This window comes from Schistocerca nitens, chromosome 4 (assembly GCF_023898315.1).
Source record: "Schistocerca nitens isolate TAMUIC-IGC-003100 chromosome 4, iqSchNite1.1, whole genome shotgun sequence".
Taxonomy (NCBI): Eukaryota; Metazoa; Arthropoda; class Insecta; order Orthoptera; family Acrididae; genus Schistocerca; species Schistocerca nitens.
In genome coordinates this window covers 576,576,241-576,588,518 of record NC_064617.1, presented here as the reverse complement: position 1 = coordinate 576,588,518, position 12,278 = coordinate 576,576,241, and the positions used below count along the sequence as shown (strand labels likewise).

Sequence of the window (12,278 nt, the reverse complement as noted above, 5' to 3'; positions counted from 1 at the left end):
ACCACTATCCTAACTTCTGACTATCTTACGTGCTTAAATACTGAACACTATTCCTTGCTCTGCGCGGAACACAATCAAATCATGAGAACACTTAACCATAACACTATAACAGTGCTTCAGTTACTGAACTACTCTCCCTGAGTGGCTGCTCGACGGCGCAGGTACAACCGCGGATGTATATAGCTTTCGATGTTGGAGGAACTTCATGAGAAGATTTTCGGATCGTGTTATGCTGAATGACTATGATGTCAATCTCCACTTCAGAAACAATATAAGCAGCCTGTAATCATTAATACATGACCAGTTTCCTTCGTCAAGGCTCACCATTGTACTGGAATACTCCTGATAATACAAGTAAGGATATTTAGAGGATCACTCGTGCACTCGTGACCATTTGAAATCCTACTGAATTTCGTTTTATAGCGTCTTCTCCATCGTGTATATTACGTGAAGAAATTTCATTCATTTTGTGTGCTAAATATAAAAAAAAAGTTATGTTCTAAGCATTTCCTTTCAGATTATTATTAGTCTACGTATTTTCTATCATAGTAATGACTTACGTATTATTTTCAATTAATAAAGTACAAGTATGTGAAACGGTAAACAAAAGAAATTCATGAATTCAGAACGTAAAATAACGATTTAAAGCGTAAAACAATTATATGTAAAATAAATAATTAGAACTGTAATGAATGTTTAGAAAACTCAATTAGCTATGTAGGAAATGCTCTGACACCACATTCCGTACAGCCTGATTTTCAGAAATAGTATTTCTGAAAAAAGTTTTAATACGCAGGGATGTAAGTGGTTTTCTTAATTTATATAGTAAAAAAAGTTTTTTTCAAAATTAGTTAACGGTTGTGAGATATTTTGCAAAATTTGAAATTAATACCAAACGTTAATTACATATCGACCTTCATATCATAAACTTTTTTTACGTATCATCGTCTCGAAAATATTCCCTCTAAACCAAAATGCCAAATTACCTTTCGGGGTGGGTTTTTCACCTTAAAAGTGAGAATGGGCCCAAACAAATAAATGCGTAGTGCACTATTTTGCTCCCTTAACACACCCGCAAAGTTTCATCAAGGTCGCTTATTGACACTTGGGAATGTTTCCTTCTAAGTCCTTGCAGGAACTCAGTCGCAGCCCGGTCTCGAACCGACGGCTTTTGCTGCCGATGCCCAGTCGTCTCACTGTCAGGCGTGTCACGTCGTGGAGGTGCTGCTGTTCTCCAGCGACGTGAATGCTCCTGCCGCAAAATCCAGAGATACTTACATCGCTCCAGGGCGCATCTGTTTCACTAAAACAGGCCCCTAGTCACGTTACCCAACACCCGACGCTTGTCCTGGTGTGGTGACAGAGACATGTTTATTCTGACGCACATGGCGCCACACTGCAGCTGCTGGCTGCGGCTGCTAACACAATTCTTCACGGCAGCTTTCTCACTACTTGTTATTACTTTTGCACAAATACTGGCTAGTGAGGCTACAAGACAGTAGGAAATGTACGGGCAGCAAGTGGTTTACTACAAAACATGTCTTGCGACTTTTGCTAGCATTGTCAAATAACTGGAAGACGCCTCTGTTACAGCAGTTCTGCCTACTTCTGTGTACTGTATCACAAATAAAACATGAAGAAAATGAGTTAGTACGGTGCCACAGCCAGAGTGATTAAAATCAGAACTATGTCTTTCCACAAGCAACGTGATGTGTAAGAATCGAGATCGTTATCCGCAGTTTTCATTACATACCGGGTGATCAAAAACTTAGTATAAATTTGAAAACTGAATAAATCACGGAATAATGTAGATAGAGAGGTACAAATTGACACACATGCTTGGAATGACATGGGGTTTTATTAGAACCGAAGAAATACGAAAGTTCAAAAAATGTCCGACAGATGGCGCTTCATCTGATCAGAATAGCAATAATTAGCATAACAAAGTAAGACAAAGCAAACATTATGTTCTTTACAGGAAATGCTCAATATGTCCACCATCATTTCTCAGCAATAGCTGTAGTCGAGGAATAATGTTGTGAACAGCACTGTAAAGCATGTCCGGAGTTATGGTGAGGCATTGGCGTCGGATGTTGACTTTCAGCATCCCTAGAGATGTCGGTCGATCACGATACACTTGCGACTTCAGGTAACCCCAAAGCCAATAATCGCACGGACTGAGGTCTGGGGACCTGGGAGGCCAAGCATGACGAAAGTGGCGGCTGAGCACACGATCATTACCAAACGACGCGTCCAAGAGATCTTCCACGCGTTTAGCAATATGGGGTGGAGCGCCATCCTGCATTAACATCGTACGTTCCAGCAGGTGTTTATCAGCCAGGCTGGGGATGATGCGATTCTGTAACATATCGGCGTACCTCTCACCCGTCACGGTAGCAGTTACAAAACCAGAATCACGCATTTCCTCGAAGAAAAAAGGCCCGATAACTGCAGATGTGGTAAATCCAACCCATACCGTGACTTTCTCGTCGTTCAATGGAGTTTCCACGACAGTTATAGGATTTTCGGTAGCCCAAATTCTGCAGTTGTGGGCGTTGACAGACCCTCGGAGCGTGAAATGAGCTTCGTCGGTCCACAACACGTTACTCAATCAATCGACATCTTCCGCCATCTTTGAAACGCCCACACCGCAAATGCCCTTTGCTTTACTAAATCTCCATGTAACAGTTCATGATGCCGATGGATTTTGTACGTATACTATCGGAGGGTACGCCTCAGTGCCAACCAAACAGTAGTGTACGGAATGCCGGTGTGACGTGCGACTGTTCGAGCGCTGACTTCCCAGTGCATAGACGAACCCGCTACAGTCTCCATCTCTTCCTGAACTGTCTCAGCAGCATTACGCCTTGTGCTCGGTCGGCCACTAAAGGGGCCTATCGTCTAAACAACCCGTGGTTTCGAACTTCGAAATCATTCTCGCCACGGCTGCATTTGTCAACGGACTTTAACCCGTTAGAATCCCTTCCTATGGCGATACGATCGTAACGCTGAACTAGCACATTCCCCGTTCTGATAGTACAGCTTCACTAAAAGCGCCTTTTCAGGTAACGTCAACATGCTCCGACCCGCTGGCGCATCTGATTCTCTCTCTCATTACAGCTCCTTTTATACACGATTGTCATGCGCAGTCACTGACGTTTTGCTGTCCAGCGCCATTTGTCGGACATTTTGTGAACTTTTTTTCCCTTCTAATAAAACCACACGTCATTCCAAGCATGTGTATCAATTTTTACCTCTCTATCTACATTATTCCGTGGTTTAATAAGTTTTCAAATTTATACTGACTGTTTGATCACCCCGTATATCACGGGCCTGCTGTTCGAGGTTATCTGTTGTCCTTGTATTGAAGAATACAACGTAATAAGAAAACTGGTGCCTAACTGAATACTAGTACTTTCTGTTTCTTCTTATTTTTTTTTACCATGGAATTTTACATTATGTTACAGGTATTTGTCATGGAGAAGACTTGTTATACTTACTTTCAAACAACACATACCTTCCAATAATTGGCGAGAGGCCCGAGAACGACATTCAGATGGTTAAAATCATGACTAAACTGTGGACGGACTTCGCAAGAATTGGGTAAGTACACACAGGTCCTTTTCAAGAAACCCATGCTTTCCTCACAGTTTCGCTCCATCTTCCACATTTTCCCACTGTTTTTGAAAGTTCACTCGTCTCTTGTCTGTACTGGATATTTTGATAACACTTTTGTCAATCAAGCGTAGTGAACACCATTCTACAGTAGCTGTGATAACTGATCACATCAAATGTCAAGTTACAGTTTGCCATATATCGACCGTATTAGTAGCAATTCGAAGTTAATGTTGTTGTTGTTGTGGTCTTCAGTCCTGAGACTGGTTTGATGCAGCTCTCTATGCTACTCTATCCTGTGCAAGCTTCATCATTTCCCAGTAATTACTGCAACCGCTGGCCGTGATGGCCGAGCGGTTCTAGGCGCTTCAGTCCGGAACCGGGCGACTGCTACGGTCGCAGATTCGAATCCTGCCTAGGGCAGGGATGTGTGTGATGTCCTTAGATTAGTTAGGTTTAAGTAGTTCTAAGTTGTAGGGGACTGATGACCTCAGATATTAAGTCCCATAGTTCTCAGAGCCATTTGAACCAATTACTGCAACCTACATCCTTCTGAATCTGCTTAGTGTATTCATCTCTTGGTCTCCCTCTACGATTTTTACCCTCCACGCTGCCCTCCAATGCTAAATTTGTGATCCCTTGATGCCTCAGAACATGTCCTACCAACCGGTAGTTTCTTCAAGTTGTGCCACAAACTTCTCTTCTCCCCAATTCTATTTAATACCTCCTCATTAGTTATGTGATCTACCCATCTAATCTTCAGCTTCTTCTGTAGCACCACATTTCGAAAGCTTCTATTCTCTTCTTGTCCAAACTATTAACGTCCATGTTTCACTTCCATACATGTCTACACTCCATACAAATACTTTCACAAACGAGTTCCTGACACTTAAATCTATACTCGATGTTAACAAATTTCTCTTCTTCAGGAACGCTTTCCTTGCCATTGCCAGTCTACATTTTATATCTTCACTACTTCGACCATCATCAGTTATTTTTCTCTCCAAATAGCGAAACTCCTTCACTGCTTTAATTGTCTCATTTCCTGATCTAATTCCCTCAGCATCACCCGACGTAATTCGACTACATTCCATTATCGTCGTATTGCTTCTGTTGATGTTCATCTTATATCCTCCTTTCAAGACACAGTCCATTCCGTTCAACTGCTCTTCCAAGTCCTTTACTGTCTCTGACAGAATTACAATGTCATCGGCGAACCTCAAAGTTTTTGATTCCTCTCCGTAGATTTTAATACCTACTCCGAACTTTTCTTTTGTTTCCTTTACTGCTTGCTCAATATACAGGTTGAATAACATCGGGGACAGGCTACAACCCTGTCTCACTCCCTTCCCAACCATAAATAACCTTTCGCTCCCCATCTTTTACCCCTGCCACCTTTAGAGTTTGAAGGAGAGTATTCCAGTCAACATTGTCAAAAGCTTTCTCTAAGTCTGCAAATGCTAGAAACGTAGGTTTGCCTTTCCTTAATTTTTCTTCTAAGATAAGTCGTAAGGTCAGTATTGCCTCACGTGTTCTAATATTTCTACGGAATCCAAACTGATCTTCCCCGAGGTCGGCTTCTACCAGTTTTTCCATTAGTCTGTAAAGAATTCGCGTTAGTATTTTGCAGCTGTGACCTATTAAACTGATAGTTCGGTAACTTTCACATCTGTCAACACCTACTTTCTTTGGGATTGGAATTATTATATTCTTCTTGAAGTCTGAGGGTATTTCGCCTGTCTCATACATCTTGCTCACTAGATGGTAGAGTTTTGTCATGACTGGCTCTCCCAAGGCCATCAGTAGTTCTAATGGATTGTTGTCTACTCCCGGGGCCATGTTTCGATTCAGATCTTTCAGTGCTCTGTCGGACTCTTCACGCAGTATCGTATCTCCCATTTCATCTTCATCTACATCCTCTTCCATTTCCATAATATTGTCCTCAAGTACATCGCCCTTGTATAGACCCTCTATATACTCCTTCCAACTTTGTGTTTTCCCCTCTTTCCTTAGAACTGGGTTTCCATCTGAGCTCTTGATATTCATACAAGTGGTTCTCTTCTCTCCAAAGGTCTCTTTAATTTTCCTGTAGGCTGTATCTATCTTACCCTTAGTGAGATAAGCCTCCACATCCTTACATTTGTCCTCTAGCCACGCCTGCTTAGCCATTTTGCACTTCGTTTCGATCTCATTTTTGAGACGTTTGTATTCCTTTTTGCCTGCTTCATTTACTGCATTCTTATATTTTCTCCTTTCATCAATTAAATTCAATATTTCTTCTGTTACCCAAGGATTTCTACTAGCCCTCGTCTTTTTTCCTACTTGATCCTCTGCTGCCTTCACTATTTCATCCCTCAGAGCTACCCATTCGTCTTCTACTGTATTTCTTTCCCCCATTCCTGTCAATTGTTCCCTTATGCTCTCCCTGAAACTCTCTACAACCTCTGGTTCTTTCAGTTTATCCTGGTCCCATCTCCTTAAATTCCCACCTTTTTGCAGTTTCTTCAGTTTCAATCTGCAGTTCATAACCAATAGATTGTGGTCAGAATGCACATCTGCCCCTGGAAATGTCTTACAATTTAAAACCTGGTTCCTAAATCTCTGTCTTACCATTATATAATCTATCTGATACCTTTTAGTATCTCCAGGATTCTTCCAGGTATACAACCTCCTTTTATGATTCTTCAACCAAGTGTTAGCTATGATTAAGTGATGCTCTGTGCAAAATTCTACCTGACGGTTTCATTTCTTACCCCCAATCCATATTCACCTACTACGTTTACTTCTCTCCCTTTTCCTACTCTCGAATTCCAGTCACTCATGACTATTAAATTTTCGTCTCCCTTCACTACGTGAACAATTTCTTTTGTCTCATCATATATTTCATCAATTTCTTCATCATCTGCAGAGCTAGTTGGCATATAAACTTGTACAACTGTAGTAGGTGCGGGCTTCCTGTCTATCTTGGCCACAATAATGCGTTCACTATGCTGTTTGTAGTAGCTAACCCGCACTCCTATTTTTTATTCATTATTAAACCTACTCTTGCATTACCCCTATTTGATTTTGTATTTATGAACCTGTATTCACCTTACCAAAGGTCTTGTTCCTCCTGCCACCGAACTTCACTAATTCCCACTATATCTAACTTTAACCTATCCACTTCCCTTTTTAAATTTTCTAACCTACCTGCCCGATTAAGGGATCTGACATTCCACGCTCCGATCCGTAGAACGCCAGTTTTCTTTCTCCTGATAACGACCTCCTCCTTAGTAGTCCCTGCCCGGAGATCCGAATGGGGGACTATTTTACCTCCGGTTATATTTTACCCAAGAGGACGCCATCATCATTTAACCACACAGTAAAGCTGCATGCCCTCGGGAAAATTACGGCTTTAGTTTCCCCTTGCTTTCAGCCGTTCGCAGTACCACAACAGCAAGGCCGTTTTGGTTAATGTTACAAGGCCAGATCAGTCAATCATCCAGACTGTTGCCCCTGCAACTACTGAAAAGGCTGCTGCCCCTCTTCAGGAACCACATGTTTGTCTGGCCTCTCAACAGATACCTCTCCGTTGTGGTTGCACCTACGGTACGGCCATCTCTATCGCTGAGGCACGCAAGCCTCCCCAGCAACGGCAAGGTCAATGGTTCATGGGGAAGGGGGTCGAAGATAATATGGCACCAAAATGTGAGAGTCCTTATTTGACATTTACAAAATAGCTTATTTACAAGAACCACAATCCACGAGTTACGTAAATTTCAAATTTATAAAACAATAAAGTCACCCCACAGAAACTGTTTATTCTTATCAACAAACTTTGTTAGAAAGCTATGTGACAGAACAGCAACTATTGAATAGAAAGTTAACAGCACTCCACAGTTACTAGGAACTCTATCTACATCTACATTTACATCTTTATCAACATCAGCATTGCTACTCTGCAAAGCATACTTAAGTGCCTGGCTGAGGATTCGCTGAACAACCTTCTCAATAATTCTCTTCTTCTACACTCTCGAACAGCGCGAGGAAAATACGAACACCTATATCTTTTCGTGCGACCTCTCTTATTTTAGTATAATTAACTTCTCTTGCTACGTAGGGTGATCGAAATTTCGAGCAAAGATCCCGCCGCAACCAGACTCGCCTTTGTTTTAATGATGGCAACCCCAAATCATGTATCATTTCTGTGACACTCTCTCCTTATTTCTCGATAATACAAAACGCACTGCCCTTCTTCGAGTTTTTCGATGGGCTCGTTTAATCCCATCTGGTAAGGCTCCAACACCGAGCAGCAGAGCAGCAGTACTCCAAAAGTGTTCTGCCAATAAAATGCAGTTTCTGATTCGGCTTCCTCACACCATTTTCTATGTTGTATTTCCAGTTCAAGTTGATCGTAATTGTAATTCCTAGGTATTTATCTGAATTTACATCCTTTAGATTTGATTGATTTATTGTGTAACCGAAGTTTAACGGATTCTTTTTAACACTCATGTGTATGACTTCACACTTTTCATAATGTGGATTAATTTCCAATTTTCGCACTATTCAAATATCCTTTCTAAATCGTTTCGCAATTAGTTTTGATTTTTTGATGACTTTCTTTAGACGATAGACGTCAACATGATCTGCAAACAATCTAAGACGGCTGCTCAGATTGTCTCCTGCATCGTTTATATAGATAACGAACAGCAAAGGCTCTATAACACTGCTTTGGGGAACACCAGAAATCCCTGCTGTTTTACTCGATGACTTTCCGTTGCTTACTACTAACTGTGACCTTGAAAGGAAATCACGAACTGAGACGATATTCCATAAGCACGCAGTTTTATTACAAGCCGCATGTGATGTACAGTGTCAAAACCCTTCTGGAAATGTAGAAATACGGAATAAATTTGACATTCCTTGTTAATAGCACTCAACACTTCGTGTGAGTGAAAAGCTTCTCACAAGAACGGTGTTTTCTAAATCCGTGTTGAGTATGTGCAAACAGACCGTTCTGTTAGAGGTATTTTGTAATGTGCGAAATCCTGCTGCATATCGACGTTAATGATACAGCTTTCCAATCTTTGGATACGGATCTTACGTCGAGGGAGCAGTTGTATATGATTACGAAGTATGGCGCTATTACACCATCATACTCTGAAAAGAACCTAATTGGCAAACGGTCAGAACCGGGAGACATGCTTTTATTAAGGGATTTGAGATGCTTCAGTATTCCGAGGACATCTAGTTGTAAGTTACTGTTGTTGGGAGCTCTTCTTGATTTGAATCCTGGAATATTCACTTCGTCTTCTTTGGTGATGGAAATTCGGAAGGCTGTGTTTAGTAACGCTGTTTTAGCAGCATCGTTAGCGATAGTATTTCCATTGCTATCGCACAGAGAAGGCATTGATTGTGTCTTGCCGCTAGCGTACTTTACATACAGACAGAATCTCTTTAGGTTTTCTGCCAGGGTTCGTGACAAAGTCTGGTTGTGGAAACTGTTAGAAGCATCTCGCACTGAAGTCTGCGTTAAGTATCGACCTTCTGTAAAATATCGGAAGACATGGGGATTTTGCGTTTGTTTAAATTTGGCATGCTTTTTTCGTTGTTTCTTCAGCAGTGTTCTGACCAGTTTTGTGTAGCATGGGGAATGAGCTCCGTTGTTTGTGAATTTGTTTTTATATAAATCTCTAAATTGCTGTCAACACTGGTGTCCAAAATTAAAGCAACAAGCCGCTATTTCCCCGTACTGTACTGTCAACAGATGTCCGCATGATCGTATTCTGCATGTAAGATGGCATTTCGCTGAACGGAAAACCACGTTAACAATGGCGTCAGGGCACCTATCAAACGGAGCAGTGTTTGCCGGGTAGCCCCACATCCACAATCGCTATCCCGTGCACACTGTTGCCGACGGTGCAGTATGGCACAGGGCCATAGGACGAATCTACATCTACATCTACATTTATACTCCGCTAGCCACCCAACGGTGTGTGGCGGAGGGCACTTTACGTGCCACTGTCATTACCTCCCTTTCCTGTTCCAGTAGCGTATGGTTCGCGGCAAGAACGACTGTCTGAAAGCCTCCGTGCGCGCTCTAATCCCTCTAATTTTACATTCGTGATCTCCTCGGGAGGTATAAGTAGGGGGAGGCAATATATTCGATACCTCATCCAGAAAAGCACCCTCTCGAAACCTGGCGAGCAAGCTACACCGCGATGCAGAGCGCCTCTCTTGCAGAGTCTGCCACTTGAGTTTATTAAACATCTCCGTAACGCTATCACGGTTACCAAATAACCCTGTGACGAAACGCGCCGCTCTTCTTTGGATCTTCTCTATCTCCTCCGTCAACCCGATCTGGTACGGATCCCACACTGATGAGCAATACTCAAGTATAGGTCGAACGAGTGTTTTGTAAGCCACCTCCTTTGTTGATAGACTACATTTTCTAAGGACTCTCCCAATGAATCTCAACCTGGTACCCGCCTTACCAACAATTAATTTTATATGATCATTCCACTTCAAATCGTTCCGCACGCATACTCCCAGATATTTTACAGAAGTAACTGCTACCAGTGTTTGTTCCGTTATCATATAATCATACAATAAAGGATCCTTCTTTCTATGTATTCGCAATACATTACATTTGTCTATGTTAAGGGACAGTTGCCACTCCCTGCACCAAGTGCCTATCCGCTGCAGATCTTTCTGCATTTCGCTACAATTTTCTAATGCTGCAACTTCTCTGTATACTACAGCATCATCCGCGAAAAGCCGCATGGAACTTCCGGCACTATCTACTAGGTCATTTATATATATTGTGAAAAGCAATGGTCCCATAACACTCCCCTGTGGCACGCCGGAGGTTACTTTAACGTCTGTAGACGTCTCTCCATTGATAACAACATGCTGTGTTCTGTTTGCTAAAAACTCTTCAATCCAGCCACACAGCTGGTGTGATATTCCGTAGGCTCTTACTTTGTTTATCAGGCGACAGTGCGGAACTGTATCGAACGCCTTCCGGAAGTCAAGAAAAATAGCATCTACCTGGGAGCCTGTATCTAATATTTTCTGGGTCTCATGAACAAATAAAGCGAGTTGGATCTCACACAATCGTTGTTTCCGGAATCCATGTTGATTCCTACATAGTAGATTCTGGGTTTCCAAAAACGACATGATACTCGAGCAAAAAACATGTTCTAAAATTCTGCAACAGATCGACGTCAGAGATATAGGTTTATAGTTTTGCGCATCTGCTCGACGACCCTTCTTGAAGACTGGGACTACCTGTGCTCTTTTTGTGCTCTTTTACAATCACTTGGAACCCTCCGTTCCTCTAGAGACTTGCGGTACACGGCTGTTAGAAGGGGGGCAAGTTCTTTCGCGTACTCTGTGTAGAATCGAATTGGAATCCCGTCAGGTCCAGTGGACTTTCCTCTGTTGAGTGATTCCAGTTGCTTTTCTATTCCTTGGACACTTATTTCGATGTCAACCATTTTTTCGTTTGTGCGAGGATTTAGAGAAGGAACTGCAGTGCGGTCTTCCTCTGCGAAACAGCTTTGGAAAAAGGTGGCCCGATGGCTTAACGTGAATCATTCTGTCGTTTCTCGGATTTGGCGACAGTTTATAGAGAATGAAACTGTGTCCCGAAAATCAGGGCAGGGCCGACCACGTGCGACATCAGAAAGAGAGCACCGTTATCTGGCTGTAAGGGCACGACCTTACCGCCTTAGTACTGCGCAGCAGCTGACATCTGACCCCGCAGCATTCACTGTACTTGTATGGAGACAACAGGCGTAGAGAAGGCTTCGACAGAGTGGCCTTCATTGTCAAATGGTTCAAATGGCTCTGAGCACTATGGGACTCAACTGCTGAGGTCATTAGTCCCCTAGAACTTAGAACTAGATAAACTTAACTAACCTAAGGACATCACAAACATCCATGCCCGAGGCAGGATTCGAACCTGCGACCGTAGCGATCTTGCGGTTCCAGACTGCAGCGCCTTTAACCGCACGGCCAATTCGGCCGGCGGCCTTCATTGTCGGAAACCTGCTGTATGTGTGCTTCTAACGCATCTTGACTGAAGGAAACGTCTGGAGTGGTCAACATGCCACCTGGAGCGACGAACAGTGGGCCAATATTCTTTTCACAGATGAGTCCCGATTTGGTTTGGAGAGTGATTCTCGACGGTTTCGCATCTGAACACGATTTCGACACCCGAACGTTGTGGAAAGAGACCAGTATCGAGGAGGATCGCTAATGGTGTGGGCAGTCATTGTGTTGACCACTTCATGAAACGGTACGGATGAATCGGAAATGTTTAACTGCTGTCCGGTATCGTGACGAGGTCTTGGGATCTCATGTACTGTTGCTGCGAGGTGATATGCGCCCAGATCTCGTACTGGTGGTCGATAGCGCTCGACTTTATAGACATCGAGTGGTTGATGTTTTCTTCGAAACAGAAGATACTGCACGCTTGACGTGGTCTGCTCGCTCTCCCGACTTGAATCCCATAGAGCATGTCTGGGACGTAGAAGGGAGAGGAGTTGCACCACGTTAACGTCCACCATCCACTCTACAAGATTTGCGAGCACATTCGCAAGAAGAATGGGCGTTATTGCCTCGAAATGACATTGGTGACGTTATCCACAGCATCCTCCGTTGTTGTCAGGCCTGTGTTG

The 12,278-nt window shown here is 42.9% G+C and overlaps 1 protein-coding gene across 1 annotated transcript in view; it reads left to right on the top strand.

Annotated features, from left to right (window-relative positions):
• LOC126251317 (esterase FE4-like) overlaps window positions 1-12,278 on the top strand; it is a 149,928-nt gene that overhangs the window by 122,090 nt on the left and 15,560 nt on the right. Inside the window, exon 9 of the mRNA XM_049951646.1 lies at window positions 3,468-3,603. Within this exon, the coding sequence (XP_049807603.1) occupies window positions 3,468-3,603 (136 nt within the window). The remainder of the gene's footprint in view (window positions 1-3,467; window positions 3,604-12,278) is intronic.